Genomic DNA, 20,641 nt, shown 5'->3' with positions numbered 1-20,641 from the left:
GGACCCTTTCCTTTCACCATCAACTGAAATCAACTCAAGATGAATAAAAGACTTAAATATAAAACATAAAACTGTGAAAACACTAAAAGAAAGTCACTACGAAATACCATTCTTGACACAGGCCTTAGCAAAGATTTCATGAGGAAGTCTCCAAAAGCAATTGCAACAAAGTACAACATTGGCCTAATTAAACTAAAGAGCATCTGCACAGCTAAAGAAACTGTTAACAGAGTAAACAGACAACCTACACAATGGGAGAAAATATTTGCAAACTATGCATCTGACAAAGGTCTAATATTCAGAATTTATAAGGAACTTAAACCACTCAACAAGCAAAAACTAAACAACCTCATTAAAAAATGGGCAGATGACATGAACAGACACTTCTCAAAAGAAGACATACATGCAGCCAACAAGCATATGAAAAAAAAATGCTCAATATCACTAATTGTTAGAGAAATGCAAATCAAAGCCACGATGAGATATCATCCCACACCAGTCAGAATAGCTGTTATTAAGGTCAGAAAATAACAGATGTTGGTGAGGTTGCAGAGAAAAGAGAAGGCTTCTACACTCCTGGTGGGAACATAAATCATTAGTTCAGCCACTGTAAAAAGCAGTTTGTAGATTTCTCAGAGAACTTAAAACACAACTACCATTAAACCTGGCAATCTCAATACTGGTACATATCCAAAGGAATATAAATTATTCTACCAAAAAGACACAGGTATGTGTATGTTCATCACAGCACTATTCACAGTAGCAGAGACATGGAATCAAGCTAGATGTCCATCAATGGTGTACTGGATAAAGAAATTGTGGTACATACACACCGTGGAATACTACGCAGCCATAAAAAAGAAAAAAATCATGTCCTTTGCAGCAAATTGGATGCAGCTAGAGGCCATTATCCTAAGTGAATTAATGTAGGAACAGAAAACCAAATATCGCATGTTCTCACTTATAAATTGGAACTAAATGTTGAATATGCATAGACACAAAGAGGGAAACAATAGACACCAGGGCCTACTTAAAGGTAGAAGGTATGAAGAGGGTAAGAAGCAAAAACCTACCCATCAGATACTGTGCTTACTACCTGGGTGATTAAATCATTTGTATACCAAACCCCAGTGACATGCAATTTACTCACATAACAAATCTGCACATGTTCCCTATTAAAGTAAAATAAAAGTTGAAAAAGAAAATAAGAAAATCTTGAGTTACAGGATGGAGGGTACTAAAAAAATAAAAAATAGAACTACCATATGATCCAGCAACCCCACTGCTGGGTATACATCCAAAAGAAAGGAAATCAATATATCAAAGAGACATTGGCACTTGGCATTTTTACTGTAGCACTATTCACAATAACCAAGATATGGAGTCAACCTAAGTGTCCCTCAATGGATGAATGGATAAAGAATATGAGGTACATATACACAACGGAATATTATTTAGCCATAAAGAATGAAATCCTGTCCTTTGCAACAACATGGATAGAACTGGAGGACATTACATTAAGTGAAATAAGCCAGGTACAGAAAGACAATGCATGTTCTCACTCATAAATGGAAGCTTAAAAAAAAAAAAAAACTCATGGAGATAAAGAATGATAGTTACCAGAGGCTGGGAAAGAAAGCAGGTGGGGACTCCAGTGAAGGAGCATGAAAACACAGTTGGTTAGAATGAATACAATCTAGTATTTGGTAGCACAATAAAGTGATTATAGATAACAAGTATATATTTTGAAATAACTAGAAGAGTGGAATTGAAATGTTCTTAATACAAAGAAATGATACATACTTGAGGGGATGGATACCCCAGTTACCTTGATTTAATTATTGCACATTGTATGCCTATATCAAAACGTATACCCCATAAACATATAAAACTATTATGTACCCATAATAATTAATTTAAAATTAATAGGCCCGGGGCGGTGGCTCAAGCCTGTAATCCCAGCACTTTGGGAGGCCGAGACGGGCGGATCACGATGTCAGGAGATCGAGACCATCCTGGCTAACACGGTGAAACTCCGTCTCTACTAAAAAATGCAAAAAAACTAGCCGGGCGAAGTGGTGGGCGCCTGTAGTCCCAGCTACTCGGGAGGCTGAGGCAGGAGAATGGCGTAAACCCAGGAGGCGGAGCTTGCAGTGAGCTGAGATCCGGCCACTGCACTCCAGCCTGGGCGACAGAGAGAGACTCCGCCTCAAAAAAATAAAATAAAATAAAATAAATAAAATAAAATAAAATAAAATAAAATAAAATAAAATAAAATAAAATAAAATAAATAAAATAATTAATAAAAAGAAAATCCTGGGTTCTAATCCCAGCCAGTCTACCATAGAACCCTCAGCAGGCCCTTTCTCCTCCTGCAGGCTCATCTGCCTTGTGTGAAGGTGGACGGAAAGATGTGGGGCATTTGTTTGATTTATGTAGATGTGGGGCATGGCAGGGACTTGGTTCAGAAGCTCAACATAAATGGATAACTATACGAGTCATAGACCATGTGATTCCATCCTGGAAGGGTCACACATTCTGAAAAGCTAGGCTGAATTAAAAAGGAACGTCCTTCTCTCTGTGCCTCTGCAAGAACACAAAGGAGACCCAGTTCCTAGCCCTACAACACTTCTTCACATGTCCCGTTTCCTTTCCTGCCCTTTCCAGAGCCTCTCATTTGATAAGTCCCTCAAAACAAGTCTCCACTCATCCCTTGGCCTGCATCTCTCTGTGCTGCAGATGGAGTGGTCTTTTCTCACCAAGCCCTCCCTCTTCCTCCCCCATCTTCAGTCCTGTCTCATCCACAGCACCCCACCCCCAATGCTCTACAACCCTACAACCTCCAGAGCCAAACTGGCAGCCACACGCTTCTCCCGTGGAGCAGGGATGGTGTGGGTAAAGGTCAGCATTGACGAGATGTCCTTTAGCAGCCAGAGTTGGGGAGGTGAGGAATCCTCTTCCACGAATGAACTGTGCCCAGCCTCACATGGGCAGCTTAGAACCAGACTCCCTGCTGAGCTGTGTTCTCTGCCCACAGGGTGACAGCGGGGGACCTCTGGTCTGCACCCCAGAGCCTGGTGAGAAGTGGTACCAGGTGGGTATCATCAGCTGGGGAAAGAGCTGTGGCGAGAAGAACACCCCAGGGATATACACCTTGTTGGTGAACTACAACCTCTGGATCGAGAAGGTGACCCAGCTAGAGGGCAGGCCCTTCAGTGCGGAGAAAATGAGGACCTCTGTGAAACAGAAACCTATGGGCTCCCGAGTCTCGGGAGCCACAGAGCCAGGCAGCCTCAGATCCTGGCTCCTGCTCTGTCCCCTGTCCCATGTGTTGTTCAGAGCTATTTTGTACTGATAATAAAATAGAGGCTATTTTTTTAACCAAGGGAGGGTGCATGAAAATGTGTCTCCAGCAGAGTCTCTGGCTGCAGCTCAGGGCTCAAGGATGGAAACTGAGACTGGAACCAGGAGGACCAGAAAGTCAGGCTGGGGCCCTGGTTTGGGGACTGCACTTTGGGTCTGTGAATTAGTCAGGACTCTTTCCATTGTAGGTGACAGTCACCTAATTCTGACTGAATTCAGCCAAAATGAGGCATTTATGGATACATATAACAGGAAAAAATAAAAATAAAAATCCGACACCCAAATATCCAGGGCAGGCATGATGACTTCAGGCGTGGCTGAGTCGAGGGGCTGAAAGGTGAAGGCAGTGACTGTTGTCTGTGGCCATTTCCCTCAAGAAGGGCTTCTCAGTGGTGGCCATGATGAGAATAAAGAATTTCCTGTTGTGCTGGGAAGTTAGTCTCTTAGATCTATGCAGGCCTTCAGCGGGTTGGACAAGGCCCACCCATGTTATGGAGGGCAATCTGCTGATTCAAAAGTTATCAGTTTAAATGTCAATCTTATCCAAAGATGCCCTGCAAGTTGACATATGAGATGAACCACCACACTGCCCAGGCAGCCTTCACATGGTGTTTACATTACTCCCGCCCGTTAGAACAAACGAGGTGCTTATGCTCACCCTACCTTAAGGACAACAGCTTATTGTAACCCTTCTATCAAGCAACCTTAATGTTTCCTGAGGACCCCACTGATATGGTTTGCCTATGTCCCCACCCAAGTCTCATCTTTAATCCCACGTGTTGTGGGAGGGACCCAGTGGGAGATAATCGAGTCATGCAGTGGTTTTCCCATACTATTCTCATGGTAGTGATTCAGTCTCACGAGATCTGATGGTTTTATCAGAGGTTTCCCTTTTTGCTTGGCTCTTGTTCTCTCTTGCCTGCTGCCATGTAAGATGTGCGTTTTGCCTTCCACCATGACTGTGAGGCCTCTCCAGCTACATGGAACTGTGAGTCCACAAACCTCTTTTTCTTTATAAATTACCCAGTCTCAGGTACATCTTTATCCATTGTGTGAAAACAGACTAACACACCGACTTTTCAAAATCACCTTTTTTCCGTTTCCCATCTTGGGCCTTCTCTCTTTTGGGGCAGGAAGGCCTGAGCTCCCCTTTCCCTCGCCTCTCAGGTTGTCACCTGTTCTCCTTTCTGGCTCATCCTGGAGCCAAGCTGATGGTGCTCCCCTCTTGCTCTCCTTCATGTTCAGAGGCTCTCGCCTCTTCTGTCAGCTGACCTCCCTCCATGACTCAGTCCTTCTGAGTTGCCTGCTGTGTTCCACCAGTGTGTTGAATGGTGTCCCTCCCCACACCAAGCAGGACCCCCCAACCCTGTAGCTGCAAGGACTGGTGTGGGGCAGACCACCATTCACAAGAAGCCCCTTGAGAACGTGTTCTCGTCTTCCCCTCATGTAGACCCAGTGCTGCAGCGTGCCTCTTTCCTCTGGATTCCAATTTCCTGGGCCACCACCAAAGATGCAAAGGCAATTCAGGAAATGCAAATCCTTAAATGGAAGCTTGGGCTTTTCCTGGGGACCTACAGCCTGGCTGTGAGTTCTCCAGAGAGAGACTGAAAAAAAGCTTTCTGGCTGGGCACGGTGGCTCAACGCCTGTAATCCCAGCACTTTGGGAGGCTGAGGCAGGTGGATCACCTGAGATCAGGAGCTCAAGACCAGTCTGGCCAACGTGGTGAAACCCCATCTCTACTTTAAAAAATACAAAAATTAGTTGGATGTGGTGGCAGGTGCCTGTAATCCCAGCCACTTGGGAGGCTGAGGCAGGATAATGGCTTGAACCCAGGAGGTGAAGGTTGCAATGAGCCGAGATTGCACCATTGCACTCCAGCCTAGGCAACAAGAGTGAAACTCCATCTCCAAAAAAAAGAAAAAAGAAAAAAAACTTCCTAGTTCTTTTTCCCACTCTAACCCTTCTCCTCCAGAGGTCCTACAGCTACAATGTCTAGAAGCCATTTTTTCAGAAGCCCCTAAGAACCTGGGACTCAGGCAGGCCCAGTGGAGGGTGGCCAGCCAGAGTGTTCACCATCTCAGGACATCACCAGTGTCCACTCCACTTTCCTGCTCACTGCCTTCTGACTTCTGTGTGGGGGCCCTCCCACACAGAAGGACTCTCAAATTGGGGGTCCTCCAATTTACATAGTTCTGGATGGTTTTCACCCACTCTCCAATTTGCGTAGTTGTGGATGGCTGGCCCTTTGCTGGGGCCTGGGGTGGGCATAGAACTCAAACCTGGCCTAGAAGGACATTGATTTTGGCCACAGGGATGGGAGCAGCAATGGGCTGTGGGCTTTATGGGTCATAAGAGCGAGACCAGGACTTCTGCTGCAGTTATCAGGAACAAGACCCCCTCTCTCTCTCCTGGGACTCCCAAGACGGTAGGGTGCATGTTGAAGGTACTGCTCCTGTGAAGGCTGCTGGGGAGTGTGGTGGTTCCTTTTATCTGTCAACTTGGAGGGCATCTTTGGATGAGATTAATGTTTAAATTGGTAAACTTTGAAGAAGCAGATTGCCCTCCATAATGGGGGTGGGCCTCATCCAATCCACTGAAGGCCCGGGTAGGACAAAAATGATTGGCCTCCCTGCACAAGAGGGAATTCCTCAGCCGCCCACCTTCGGACTTCACCTGCATTGTCAGCAATTCTGGGGCTCTGCTTGCCGGTCTCTAAACCAGAGTGGCACCATCGGCTCTCCTGCATCTCGAGTCTGCCGGTCCACACACCAGGTTCGAGCCTGCCAGTCCCTGTAATCAGGTGAGTCAATTCCTTATAATAAACAGCTTCATATCTGTATATCCATATTTATATCAGCTATATATCTACATCTCATCTCTATATCAACTCCATCTATCTAATCTATCTCTCCTGTTTTTTCTGGAGAACTCTGACAAATATGGGGGAATAGCTTCTGTACTGTGAAGGGGCTTCTCAGATAATGAGGTGGAAGCAATGTTGCTGTTTCACTTTTCTTTTTTGAGACACGGTCTCACTCTGTCGCCCAGGCTGGAGTACAGTGGCATGATCACAGTTCACTGCCACCTAGATCTCAGGCGATCCTCCCAACTCAGCCTCTCTAATAGCTGGGACTACAGGTGCACATCACCACAGCTGGCTCATTTTTAACAATTTTTTGTAAGATGGGAGTCTCACTATGTTACCTAGGCTGGTCTCAAACTCCTGGGCTCAAGCAATCCTCCCGCCGTGGCCTCCCAAAGTGCTGTGATTACAGGCATAAGTCACCGCACCTGGCCCTGTTTCACCAGTGAATGCAACATTTTGTCATGATACGGAAATTGTCAGTTTAAACATTATCCCGTCAATTGTGATTAGTCAGGCTACAGGAGTATCATCTGTGTCCCAAGAGAGTTTTCATACCTAGGGTCACATAGTGTAGTGTCTAAACTGCACTGTGGTTCCCCAGTGCAGATGTGTGGGGACAAGACAGACACACAGAGACATCTGTTGGACACCAAGGGAAACAACAACGTCTGCTGAACATGGAGTCGACCACTGCTACTGAGGTGTTTAAACTTAACAACTTAATAGATGCAATCGTTAGGCATTTCATTTGACCTAGAAGCACCATGAGAAAAAAAAAAAAAAAAAAAAAACCAAAAAAAAAAAGGGTTTATAAGAAGGAGAGGTGAGTTGTTACCATAGTTTTGTGGAGGGTAATTTGAGAGTAGCCCAAACGTCTCCTTAAAGATGACCTGGCCAGGCACAGTGGTTCACGTCTGTAATCCCAGCACTTTGGGAGGCTGAGGCAGGTGGATCACCTGAGTTCAGGAGTTCAAGACCAGCCTGGCCAAAATGGTGACACCCCATCGCAACTAAAAATACAAAAGAATTAGCTGGGTGTGGTGGTGGGCACCTGTAATTCCAGCTACTTGAGAGGCTGAGGCAGGAGAATCGCAGAGGAGGCAGAGGTTGCAGTGAGCTGAGATCACACCATGGCACTCCAGCCTGGGTAATAAGAGCAAAACTTTGTCTCAAAAAAAAAAAAAAAAAAAAAAAAAACGACCTCCTGCAGCAGGGACATGAAATCAAGGCTCAGGTGTCTGTGGGCTGTTTTGTCTGCTCTGCACCTAGTGGCTCCGGTTTATTTGAGGGAACCCTCTTCCTCATTGCCAGTTTCTGATCTCACCTTTCTCAAGATCCATTTCGTATGGACAGGTAGAGCCCCACCTCTGATTCCGGAGGTTGCATGGAACCAGGCCTGGCCAATGAGAGGCCCTCAACCCAGGGCCTCAGGATGTCTTTCAGGTAGCCCGAAGAACCAAGCTTGGCAATCTTGGCAAGTCCCAGAACTTCACCTGGGACTTGCACAGGCTCTTTGAGATTAGCAGCTCTCTCTCTGTCTGCTAGGACTGACCCTTGGAGAATGTAAGCCTAGAGCTTCTGGGGGCCCCATGTGGAGGTGACTGCCCTGAGAGTGAAGTCAAAGAGTGAAGACATCACATCCTGATGACATTTTTATAGCCCTTAGAGCCAGGCATGCCTGCACCACAGATTTCTTTTCTTTTCTTTCTTTTCTTTTCTTTTTTTTTTTTAGACAAGGTCTTCACTCTGTTGCCCAGGCTAAGTGGTGCAGTGGCACAATTTTGTTTCCTTTAACAAATCTCTCCCTATCTTCCCCTTTCCCCTGTCCTTCCTAGGTTCTAGTATTCTCTGTTCTAATTTTTACTTTTATGAGATGAACATCTTTTAGTTTCCACATCATATAAGCATCTACAGCTATACATTTCCCTCTCACTGCTGCTTTAGTGCATCACATATGTTTTTGTGTGTTATGTTTTCACTCTCATTGACCTTCAAGTATTTTCTAATTTCCCATGTGAGCTCTTTTTACTCATTGGTTATTTAGGAGTGTGCTGTTTAATTTTTATATATTTGTAATTATTCTCCTGTTATTTATTTCTAATTTAATTCCACTGAGGTTGGAGAACATACTTTGTATTATTTCAATCCTTTTAAAAATTTGAGAATTGCTTTATAGCTTAGAATATGGTCTACCTTAAAGAATATTTTATGTACTCTATTTTAAAAAGTATATTCTGCTATTATTGGGTAGCATGTTCTATAGATGCTTGTTAGGTCTAGCTGGTTTATAGTATTGCCAAAATCTTCTATATCCTTGTTAATCTTCTGCATAGTTGTTCTATCCATTATTTAACATGATGAGATTTAAGTCTCCAACTTCTGTTATTAAATTGTCTCTTTCTTCCTTCAATTCTGTCATTTTTTGCTTCCAATATTTTAATGTTCTATTGTTAGGTGCACATATGTTTATAGTTGTTGTATCTTTCTGAATCATCGACCCTTTAGTCATTATAAAATGTCCCTCTTTATCTCTAATGACTTTTTTGTTTTACAGTCTATTTTGTTGATATTATTAGCATCATATCAGCTCTTTTATCGTTACCATTTGCATAGTATATCTGTTTCCATCTTTTTATTTTTAACCTACTTATATATGTGAATTTAAATGTGCTTCCTGTAGACAACACATAGTGGAACTTGTTTGTTTATCCAGTCTGACAATCTCTGTCTTTTAATCGGATTTTTAGTCCACTCACATTTAATGTGATCATTGATATAGTTTGATTGACATATGCCGTTTTGGTTAGTTTTCCTGTATGATGCTTTTCCTTTGTGTCCCTCTGATCTTCCTTTATAGCCTTTTGCATCAAGTCAATATTTTCTAGTGTAGCATTTTAATTTTTTAATGATGCTAATTATATGTTTGAGTTGTTTTCTTAGTAGTTGCACTAGAACTTATAATACACATCTCAACTTATTAGAATTAACTTCTGGTTTAGACTAACTTATTTCTAGTAAGAGATCAAAACTTTCTTCCTACATAGTCCTATTTCCTCCTCCTCTTTTTTCTTTTTGCTATTATTTTCATATATTTACATCTACATATGTATAAGTCCAAAAATACCTCACTATAATTGTTACATTATTTAACTTTATGTCTCATAGATTTTAAGAGAAGAAAAGGAGATAAAGTATGTATTTATACACTTTTTATATTAACCTTAACAGGCAGAGAAAACTGACCGTGTACTCTGTTGACCCAGTCTCAACAAACAGGACATGGTGGCCTGGACCCGTGCTTCTCAGACTGTCTGTGAGGAAAAAGACCAGGGCTTTTGGTTTTGCTTTGTTTGAAATTTCCAACTTATTTCAAACAAATACTTTCATAAAACATAAAATTGAACTACTTGAAAACTGAAATCGAAAATGAACACATAAAATGCAAGCCCACGTTATTTCTTTTTTGGAGAGAGTGTCTCACTCTGTCACCCAGGCTGGAGGGCAGGGTGCAATCAGGACTCACTCTGCAGCCTCAACCTCCCAGGCTCAAGTGATCCTCCTGTCTCAGCTTTCTAAGTATCTGGGACCACAGGTGTGCACCATCATGCCTGGCTAATTTTATTTTATGGAGAGATGGGGTCTCGCCATGTTGCCCAGGTTGCAAACTTTTTTATTACAGTCAACCCACATAACCCACTTAACTTTAAGTTTCTGTAAAGGTTCCTAAGCATTTACTCTCCATTTCTCTGCATATCTCTTCATGGGCCAGTAACAAGCAGTTTGTAGACCAGCAGTGGTCCCTGTTCCACACTTCAGAAGCATTTCCCTAGAAGATCCAGACTTTAATCATCAAGAAATAGATGCCACCTGGCTACCAAGCCCAGGCTTTCTAAGGTAGAAGAGGATCACATTAGAATATGGATTGGATTGGAATGAAGCTTTCGGTGTGGCTCATGAATCATCGTTTGAATTGAGACTGTAGAGACTTATGTATTATTCATTGTCTTGAGCAGTAAGAGCTCACAAAGCTTCTCAGTGTCCTAGCCCAGAATAGCTTAATTGGGCACTGTTGCTCTGCAATGCAAAGTGCCTGTTTAATTCGGAGTTTTGCATTTTTACATCAGAACCGGCCCAGTAAGAGGCATCTTCTATCTTTAGTCCTGGCTTACTGCTCTTTGCTTGCGTGTGTGAATGCTGGGCCCCTCCCTGCAGAGCTTCTTGCCAGAGTGCTGTCCCCAGATGACCCTGAGACTCAGATGCTGCGTGAGCAGCTGCTAGGCACAGATGGGGAGAGGATGGCAGCCCCCATCTGAGGTCCGAGGAGCAAAGGCAGGCCTCAGTGTCACTTATGCCCAGGGGAACTAGGCTCCCCTCAGCTGAGCCAGCTTCCAGAATGAAGCTGGCCATGGTTCAAAGCTTAGCCCCAAGAATGTGAGCCTCTAAGTCCCAGGTCCCTTGCCTGTAAAATGAGAATCATTGCATGGGCAGAGTAAGGCCACTGAGGCTGTGACGATGCAGAAAGGGCCATGAGCAGAGCCTGCCATACACTGAACACTCAGGGAACTAAACGGCCCCAGACAAAGCAGAGCCACACCACCCCAGGGTTGCCACAGACCCTTATAACCCTCAGGGCTGGCCAATTACCTATCTCACCCCTAAATCCCTCCCTGCTACAGGATCAAGTCCCCTTAACGCTCTTCACATCAATCCCAACAGCTAGTTGTACCCTTGAATGCCTGTGCAGTAACAAGGCATCCAGCATCAGAAAACTGACCATACACTCTGTCAACCCAGCCTCAGCAAGCTCCAAAGTCTTAGTCTTGGATCCACAGGGCAGCCACGTGCTCCTGTTGCCCCCTCCAGGCAGCCCTCCTGGTCACATAGAGAACTCACTCCCTACAGGCAGCCCTCTGCTGCCTGCTCTTGACAAACAAAACAAAACAAACAAACAAAAACACAGGGTCTCACTCTGTTGCCCAGGCAGAAGTTCAGTGGCCCAATCACAGCTCACTGAAGCCTCACCCTCCAGGCTCAAGTGATCCTTCCACTTCAGCCTCCTGAGTAGCTGGGACCACAGGAGTGTGCACACACCCAGCTGATTATTTTTTGTAGATACAGGTTCTCCTATGTTTCCCAGGCTGGCCTTGTACTCCTGGGCTCAAATGATCCTCCCACCTCAGCCTCTCAAAGTGCTGGGATTACAGGTGTGAGTCACTGTTCCCAGCTCAGCCGTCAGCTTTGACCAAGAGCACAGAATCCTATGCTGAGCCACATCAGCCTCGCCGTAGCCCAGCAGATGGCAGTGTGCGGGCTGGAAGACCAAGCTCTGGCTTCATGGAGCCATGACATCCCCAAACCACACATCTCAGCTACGGCAGTCACCGCTCCTATTTATAGCTCCACGATTCCCGCCATCCTTGTCACTAGACAACCTCCCTTGTAACACTCTTCCCAGAGTGAGCCGCCGAGGGTGGTCCAGGCATGCGACAACCTGTTGGCTCTGACACAGGGGTGTCAGCACTCACCCAAAGATCGGGCCTCCAACAACGCCCCCCTCCCGCTCCGAGAGCCCGTGTCTTTTCTCTCCTCTTTGAGCTTCTGGTGGACTGGAAACCTGCACTGTTTTGCAGAGCTGCTTCTAGACTCATCCCCACCCCGCACTTCCCTTTTGTGGACTCCAGAGGTGGACCCCACCCTGATCTTTCTAAACCCTGGAATGTGCGAGATCCCAGGGCCCTCAGTCTTAGCCTCCTGCCTTCCTCTTTCTGACACCACGGCTGCCTCGCCACATCCCCGGGCCTCCCGGTGCTCTGCTCCTCCAGCCAACCCCATCAGCAGGCACCACTCAGGCTTGAAGCCCCAAGTTGGCACCTTCTCCTTCCCGTCCCTCCTTTTCCCTTCCCTTCCCACTCCTTTTCCCTCCTTTTCTTTCCTTCCCTTCCTCCCTCTCCCTTTCCCTCCTATCCCCTTCTTCCCTCTGCTCACCTCCCCGCCTCCACTCAGTCTTGGTGGATTGTTGCGGATTTGGTGTTGCTCATTCACTCATCAAACATTTGCTGAGAGTCTTTTATATGCCGTTGCTGTTCCAGTCACAGGGAAGAACAGAGAACAAAATGTCATGCCCTCAGAAGCCGACACTCTAAGGGGACAGACGCCATAAACACACAGCTGTTGCTGAACCTGAGGGGCGGAGAGGCACAGGGGAGAATGAGGAAGAGGGAGCGGGGACAGAGGAGGGACTCCCTCCTACAGCAGGTGTCAGGGAAGGCCCGGCTGAGAGCTGAGACCTGGAGGACAGGAGGCTCAGGACAGGACTGCTCCGTGTGAAAGGCTGTCTCGGGGATCTCTGGGCCTTTCCAGAACAGAGCTTCCCAGAGCTTTGCAGAATGGACAGGCTTCCTTAGGCAACTGGGGCTGGCTTTGGAGATGGAGCTCAGGCAGCGAGCTCGCAGCTGGGCCTGGCTGGGGTGGGATGCAGTTCCCAGATGTCGCCTCAAGGTGGCAGAGTGACTCCAGACCAGGCACGAGGACTTCCGTGTCTCCCTGTGCTTGGTCAGGCCTGGAGACCTGGGGCAGCCAGGGAGGCCACACACACAGCCCTGGAAGGGGAGGGAAGCAGAGGTTCCCTGACAGCTGGCTGGAGCCTTCCAGGAGCGGCTGTGTCCCCACCCTCCCGATGGCTGCCACCCTCCTGGGCCCTCACGGGTGGGGCCCTGGGCCTAGGCATTGCCCCGGATGGCTGTGGCTCCGCAGGGTTCCCCTGTCCCCCGGGTCCTGGGAGCTGGGGAACGATTTCCCTCACTCTAAGGCTGGAGCCACTTTGGACCCCTCCCTTCCCGACACAGTGAGCCAGGAATCTGGGCCAACAGCTTAGCCCCGGCCATTCCCCCTGCCTGGAAGTCCCCTCCAGAAGCAGACGAGGAGCTACTGGGGCAGAAGCCCAGGCACAGGCGGGACCCGGCAGCCTGAGGCACCCACGGCTCCAAAGCCTCAGACGTGGATCTGCCGGGCAGCCTTAGGACTCCCGTGCCCCCTTCGGGCAGCCCTCCTGGTCACACATCCACTCTAAGCCTTCTATGAAGCATCTGCTGTGTGCCAGGTACTGTGCTGGGGACCTGGTGGTAGGGCAGACAGATTGGAATGGCCAGCCCCAGAGATCAAAGTCAAGAGCAGGGGCCCCACCGGGCCGGGGTTGGATCAAGCCCACTGTGTGTGTTACCCGACCGCAGCCATGCCTGTTGCCTGGTGTCTGGTCTGTGGGTACTGCTGTATATACAGGCATAAGCTCAATAGATGCAACCAAGGCTGGGTGGCCCCTGGAGCCTGGAGCATTTACTACCTGACCCTTGACAGGAAACATTCGCTTACCCTGGTCTAGAGGGGGAGATGGATGTAAACGGACAGTCACCTCACCATAATACGCGCTAGGACAGAGGTGAGGGCAGATGAGGGACGGAGCTGGGTCCTGTCCTGTAGGCCTCTGAAAGGTTCCAGCAGCGGCCATGGTCACAGAGAGCCACTGAAGAGGCTTGAGCAGGAGTGACACGATCCAATCCCAGAAACTCTGATGTGGGAAGTGGGGGTGAGGGGACAGCCGCAGAGCCAGCGCCCCGGTGGGAGATGGTTGTAAGAGCCTAGGAAGGCGGCTGTGGGGATGGGAAAGGGTCCGAGGTTGACGGCATTTCAGAGGGTGGACGATGGCATCGGAATGTTGAGATGTGGGTTGGGTTCAGGGCTAAGCCCGCGTCCAGCCTGTGTCCAGAACTCTGGGGGTCACACAGAGGCTCACCAAGCCCGGCTAAACGCGACAGTGATGAGACCCCACAGAGCATCAAGAAAAGCCGCAGGTTCTACGATGTGAAACGAGGCCCCAGGAGCTCAGCCCCCACACTGTTCAGTGGCCGTGTTAGGGCGCCACAGGCAGGGGCTTCCTGACGTCAGTTCCAACGCTCAGTGCCCCTCTTGGGCTGTGTCTCTCCCCCTGACGTTGGAGAAAGATGGAGCGCTCGGGGCCATGGAACAGCACAGGCACAGCCAGCAGCTCCCCGCTCTGTCATTTCTCTAAACTGCAATTTTCTTACCTGCAAGGTGGAGGTAAGGTCCCGTTCCCGGCCCGGCTCTCAGTCTTGCTACAGCGAGAAGATGCATAGAGAAGCACTGATAATCCATAAAGCATTTTTATCTTTTTTTTTTTTTTAATTTTTGAGACAGAGTCTCACTCTGTTGCTCAGGCTGGAGTGCAGTGCCGCGATCTCAGCTCACTGCAGCCTCTGCCTCCCAGGTTCCAGAGATTCTCCTGCCTCAGCCTCCCGAGTAGCTGGAATTACAGGCGCCCGCCACCATGCCCTGCTAATTTTTGTATTTTTAGTAGAACAGGGTTTCTCCGTGTTGGTCAGGCTGGTCTCCAACTCCTGATTTCAGGTGATCTGTCCACTTTGGCTTCCCAAAGTGCTGGAATTATAGGTGTGAGCCACCGCGCCCAGCCCGCAAGGCATTTTAGCTATCCAAGTCATCATTATCCACAGAGAATTACCTAGTGAGCCCCATAACACATAAGTGGGGGTCCAGAACTCCCAGCTCCTGAAGTGCAAGGCTGGTTATGGCCAAGTCAATGAAGGAAGGGGCCGAGCCTGTGGAGCCGGCAGCCTGGCCTCACGTTCCTGGCCCCATGAATCTGTCCTAGTCCTGGCTCTGGTGTGGCATCAGCTGGTGGCAGTTGGCTGCCGTGCCTTAAACATCAAGAATTTCTGGGACTCTTGATGGGACTTCCAAGACAGACGCAAACTCCAGAACACTCCCAACTGATGCCATTTTGTTGACTTGACTGGAGAAAATTGGGGCACAGGGACCCAATCTCTGCCTCCCCACTTCTGAGACTGATTGCCTACAGTTTCCCAACCAGCCTTCCCCTCTCCTCCCTGCCTGCCCCTAGAGAATGCTTGATGACAACTGTGTTACCCTGGGATGTGTTACCTGGGTTTTCACTGTATCAGCTTCTCCTGAAGATGTAGCTTTCCATTCAATACCTGTGTTAATCACCTGATGTATGTGGGGGCTTGTGTGTGTGAGCATGTGTGTGCACTTGTGTGTGCATGAGCACAAACACATCTGCAGGGGTGGATGGAAAGCTGGAGGGAGGATTGCTTGCTCAGCTATCCTGTCTTCTTTCACTTTCAGATGACACTGAATAAATCAATTACTCCCACTAAAACATGTTGCTGCCCCAAGAGTGACATGGACCCAGCCTTCCAGGACACTTTGACATCCCCTGTTGCCACCACCTTCTCTTACTATCTTCTTATTCATAGCGTACTCAGAAGGTCCTGCAAGTGATGGGCTTTGAGCACTTTCCAAGACCCCTTCCTTCTGAGAGGGCAGTGGAAGGATATCCTTTAAAAGCTGTCTGTGCTCAACAAGCAATAAAGGTCGTGCTTCATGGCTGAAGGTCGAAAGGCACAGGAAGCAATCGGGCACACAGGACTTCTTACTGATCTCCTTATTTGCCTTCTTTTCTTCTAAGACAATGAGCTTGTGAGGCAGAAACTCCCTTGGCTTTAAAATGCACTCATTCATTCATTCATTCATTTATTCTTCCTGTTATTGAATCAGAATAAGTGTTCAGTTCTTTTCTTTGTGCTGGGAAACACAAAGACAGGCAGTGCCCGGTTGCTGTCTTAGGGAGCTCGACCTCTGGTGGGGAAGGCAGGGTACCCGGCAGCACTGCAGGTGTGAGACGCAGCACAGGTGGAGGCATGAACTGAGGCCACGAATCCCAGCAGATCGAGGACCAGCTTCCCTGTGACTGCATGTCCTGCAAAGTCATCTTGTGCAAGGTAGGGGCACCCTGCAGCGGGGTTTCACCTCCTAACTCTGGCAATGCTGACCAATATGCCAATGAGAGGGACTGAAGGGAACGGCTGAGAAAAATGGAACCATGTCTCTCCATCTGCACAGGCTCTAAGAGCACTTGGTGATGGGGAAAAGCTCTCACCCCATCCTTTTAGGGGGGCATGAAAAAATTCACACTCCTCCCCCTCTTTTTTCAAGCCCGTGCTGTCCTCACTATAAAGCATCTCCAGATTCCCTGTGCTTTCCATCCGCCCATTTAATAGGAACCAACAAATTCTTCGAAAGTAGAACCTTTGCAAAATCCCTGCTTTCAACTGTTCCTGCCCAAAGACGCAGTTAAATGACAGAAACATTGCCCATTTGGATAATAGCAATACAGAGCAGCCGGATGTTGAGATGCACCGCAGAACATGCTGGAAGTTACTGGGGTAAAGGGCACCATTTCCTGCCTTGCCTCAGTAAGCCTTAATGTGCCCTGTGCAAAGGAAATGTCTTCATGCTTAGAATAAAGAGTATTGGAAGCTACTGGTTATGAGCAAGCTCCTCATCTTTCTCTTAGAACAAAAGCTGGGGTCTATTTGATTGAAAGCAGAGAGCCCATTTCTAACTTGCTGATGCCCTCAAGATTGGAACTTTTAAAGAATCCCATTCTTTGAGAGAGTGAAATCATGGGAGTGTTAATCGTGGCAAAGCTAAGGATGGCTGAAGGCCTCCAGGAAACTTCTTCCTCTTCAATCTACTGAGCACTGGGTTGAAAAAGCAAAGCTTAGATGTGACCCCAAAAGCACAGACAGCAAAAGCAAAAAAATAGACAAATGGGGTTGCACTAAACTAAGAAGCTTCTACACAGCCAAGGAAACAATTAACAGAGTAAAGAGACAACCTATGGAATGGGAGAAAACATTTGCAAACCATGTATCTTTTAAGGGGTTAATCCCTAAAATATACAAAAAATCCAAACAACTCAATAGTAAGAAAACAAATAACCCAATTTAAAAATGGGCAAAGGACCTGAATAGACATTTCTCAAAAGAAGACACATAAGTGGCCGAATGAAACACTTCTCAACATCACTAATCATCAAGGAAATGTAAATTAATATCACAAAGTCATATGACCTCACACCTGTTAGAATGGCTGTTATCAAAAAGACAAAAGATAGTGAGTGTTGGTGAGTATGTGGAGCAAAGGGAATGTTTGTACTCCGTTGGTGTGAATGTAAATTAATACAACCAAAATGGGGAAGAGTATGGAGGCTTCTCAAAAACTACCATATAATCCAGCAATCCCACTTCAGGGTATCTTTTCAAAGGAAATGAAATCAGTATGTTGAAAAGATATTTGCACTCTCATGCTTGTATTATTCATAACAGCCAAGACATGTGTTGTGGTTTAGTTCTGTGTCCCCACCCAAATCTCAGTTTGAAGCATAATCCCCATAATTCCCAGGTGCAGAGGGTGGGACCTGGTGGGAAGTGATTGGATCGTGGGGGCAGTTTTCCCTTTGCTATTCTCGTGATAGTGAGTGAGTGCTCACAAGATCTGATGGTTTCATAAGGGCCTCTTCCCCCTTCGTTTGCTCTCTCTCTCACCTGCTGCCATGTAAGACATGCCTTTGCTTCTCTCTCATCTTCTGCCACAATCATAAGTTTCCTGAGGCCTCTCCAGCCATGTGAAACTGGGAGTTAATTAAACCTCTTTTTTAAACAAATTACCCGGTCTTGGGTATGTCTTTATAGCAGTGTGAGAATAGACTAATACAACCTGGAACAACCTATGTGTCCATCAACGAATGATAAAGAGAATGTGATATATATATCTTTTTTTAATTTTTTTAAATTTTTTTATTTTTTTAAATTATACTTTAAGTTCTAGGGTACATGTGCATAACATGCAGGTTTTTGTTACATATGTATACTTGTGCCATGTTGGTGTGCTGCACCCATCAACTCGTCAGCACCCATCAATTCATCATTTATATCATGTATAACTCCCCAGTGCCATCCCTCCCCCCTCCCCCCTCCCCATGATAGGCCCCAGTGTGTGATGTTCCCCTTCCCGAGTCCAAGTGATCTCATTGTTCAGTTCCCACCTATGAGTGAGAACATGCAGTGTTTGGTTTTCTCTTCTTGTGATAGTTTGCTAAGAATGATGGTTTCCAGCTGCATCCATGTCCCTACAAAGGACGCAAACTCATCCTTTTTTATGGCTGCATAGTAGTCCATGGTGTATATGTGCCACATTTTCTTAATCCAGTCTGTCACAGATGGACATTTGGGTTGATTCCAAGTCTTTGCTATTGTGAATAGTGCCGCAATAAACATACGTGTGCATGTGTCTTTGTAGTAGAATAATTTATAATCCTTTGGGTATATGCCCAGTAGTGGGATGGCTGGGTCATATGGTACATCTAGTTCTAGATCCTTGAGGAATTGCCATACTGTTTTCCATAATGGTTGAACTAGTTTACAATCCCACCAACAGTGTAAAAGTGTTCCTATTTCTCCACATCCTCTCCAACACCTGTTGTTTCCTGATTTTTTAATGATTGCCATTCTAACTGGTGTGACATGGTATCTCATAATATCCAGAATCTACAAAGAACTCAACCAAATATACAAGAAAAAAACAAACAACCCCATCAAAAAGTGGGGAAAGGATATGAACAGACATTTCTCAAAAGAAGACATTCATACAGCCAACAGACACATGAAAAAATGCTCATCATCACTCACCATCAGAGAAATATAAATATATCTTTATCTTTCATTTGTTGATGGGCATATATATAAGATGGATATATATATAATATACACAATAAAATGCTATTCAGCCTTAAACAAGAAGGAAATTCTGTCATTGACAATGACACAGATGAACCTAGAGGACATTAGACTAAGTGAATTAAACCAGGCCTAGAAAGACAAATACCGCATTATCCCACGTACATATGGAATATAAAAAATTTGAACTCATGGAATCACAGAGTAGAATGGTGGTTATGAGACCTGAGGGAGGAAATGGTCAAAGGGCACAAAATTTCAGTTAGACAGGAGAATTAAATTTTGAAGATCTATTGTACAGCATGGCTACTATTGTTAATACAGTAATAATGTATTACAGACTTGAAAATTGCTAAGAGAAGAGACCTTGAATGTTCTCATCACAAAAAAGCAATAAGTAAGGTGATGGATATGTTAATTAGTTTAATTGGAGTAACCATTTCACAATGTATACATAAATCAAAGCATCACATTGTACATCATAAATACGTACAATTTTTTAAATTTGTCAATTATACTTAACATTTTTTAAAAAGCGAAGCTATTTTCCCACTTTACAAAGAATGAACACCAGAAGCTCTCAAACAAAGCCACCTGGGTCTCACACCTTTCATCTGCAAAATTGATGCTTTGCTCTTTCTTCTACATGGAGTCATTTTTGAGGTAGAAAACATACCCTTGGTCATAGCCTTGAGTTGAAAATCTTTGAGGGCATTTTCTGTCCAAATGACTGAAAAAATCAACCATAACCTCTCCATTTTGATGATGCTCATGCTTTGTGATAGGAATAGCCTCAAATTATTGCTAAAGGGTTCTCTTTTCTTGTCTAATAATGAAAATCCAAGCAATTACTAGCAAAGAGAACAAGTTGCCTTGGTAGGAGAATTAGGCCTCATCATGACTATGACTACTGGTTTTATTTCATGGCAAGAGAGGGGCCCAGGAGTCTGCTTTGGTGTACCTTTGAATGATGACTGATTTAATAATGATATTTATTTAACACTTTTTATGTGTACTATTAGGCACTGTACATAAAATCTCACTTAATCCTCAATATGGCCAAATGAAGTAGGCCCGACTATTTATACCTATTGACTGATTTAAAAAATGAGACATAAAAGGTTTAGATAGCTTGCCCAAGGGCGCACAGGAACTGGCAGTAGACTTCCTGCCTTCTGGGTCATCCTCCATGAAGTTGCTGAGAACCACCCAGGAAAGAGCAAGCCCTGGTGGCCAGCCAGGTTTGGGGCACGTGGTCTCCTAAGCTAGGGAACAGGGCTCCAAGGACTTCTTCTGCCTGCACTGCATGGTCTTTGCTCCTGTAGCCACCCTCTAGACTTCCAGATGCCCCAGCTGAGATGCATGCATTTTCTAAAATCAATATGGATCACTGTGTCACCAAGAAAATAACCCAACAATTATTTTGTAAAGGATCCAAGGGTGAGACAAGATTTAATTATAATCCCTTTCACTCTGAATGCTCAGCCCCACCAACCTGCCCCTATTGTTTGTCCTGATGTCCTCCATTTGTTTCACAACCATTTAACAGATGCCTCATGAGAAGCCATCCATGGGCTTGGGGCTGGGAATGGGGCAGTGAGCAAAAAGGAACAGGCATTGCTCTGTGGAGCATATACGGTATAGGGAAGACTAGCATCTATGAAATCACTACACAAATATATAGAAGTTGCAACTGCAATAAACATGAATGCAAATAAAAAATTCTACGCCCCACAACCAACTAAATGGACCCCCTCCTTTTAGCCAAGGGCATTCCAA

At 45.9% G+C, this 20,641-nt stretch overlaps 1 protein-coding gene across 2 annotated transcripts in view; it reads left to right on the top strand.

Annotated features, from left to right (window-relative positions):
- The window catches only part of PRSS55 (serine protease 55), a 29,797-nt gene extending 10,175 nt beyond the window's left edge, over nt 1-19,622 (top strand). The window contains exon 5 of one of the 2 annotated variants that reach the window (XM_023225260.2): nt 19,399-19,622. In XM_023225260.2, the coding sequence (XP_023081028.1) occupies nt 19,399-19,488 (90 nt within the window). In that variant the 3' untranslated portion in view covers nt 19,489-19,622. Of the gene's footprint in view, nt 1-3,037; nt 3,764-19,398 lie in introns of those variants that run through there. The other variant, XM_023225262.1, reaches the window with a different exon arrangement.
- The last annotated feature ends 1,019 nt before the right edge of the window (nt 19,623-20,641 follow it).

Source organism: Piliocolobus tephrosceles, chromosome 7 (genome assembly GCF_002776525.5).
Source record: "Piliocolobus tephrosceles isolate RC106 chromosome 7, ASM277652v3, whole genome shotgun sequence".
In the NCBI taxonomy this organism is placed as follows: Eukaryota; Metazoa; Chordata; class Mammalia; order Primates; family Cercopithecidae; genus Piliocolobus; species Piliocolobus tephrosceles.
Note: the sequence above shows the minus strand (reverse complement) of the source record. Positions and strands in the feature narration are given on the sequence as shown.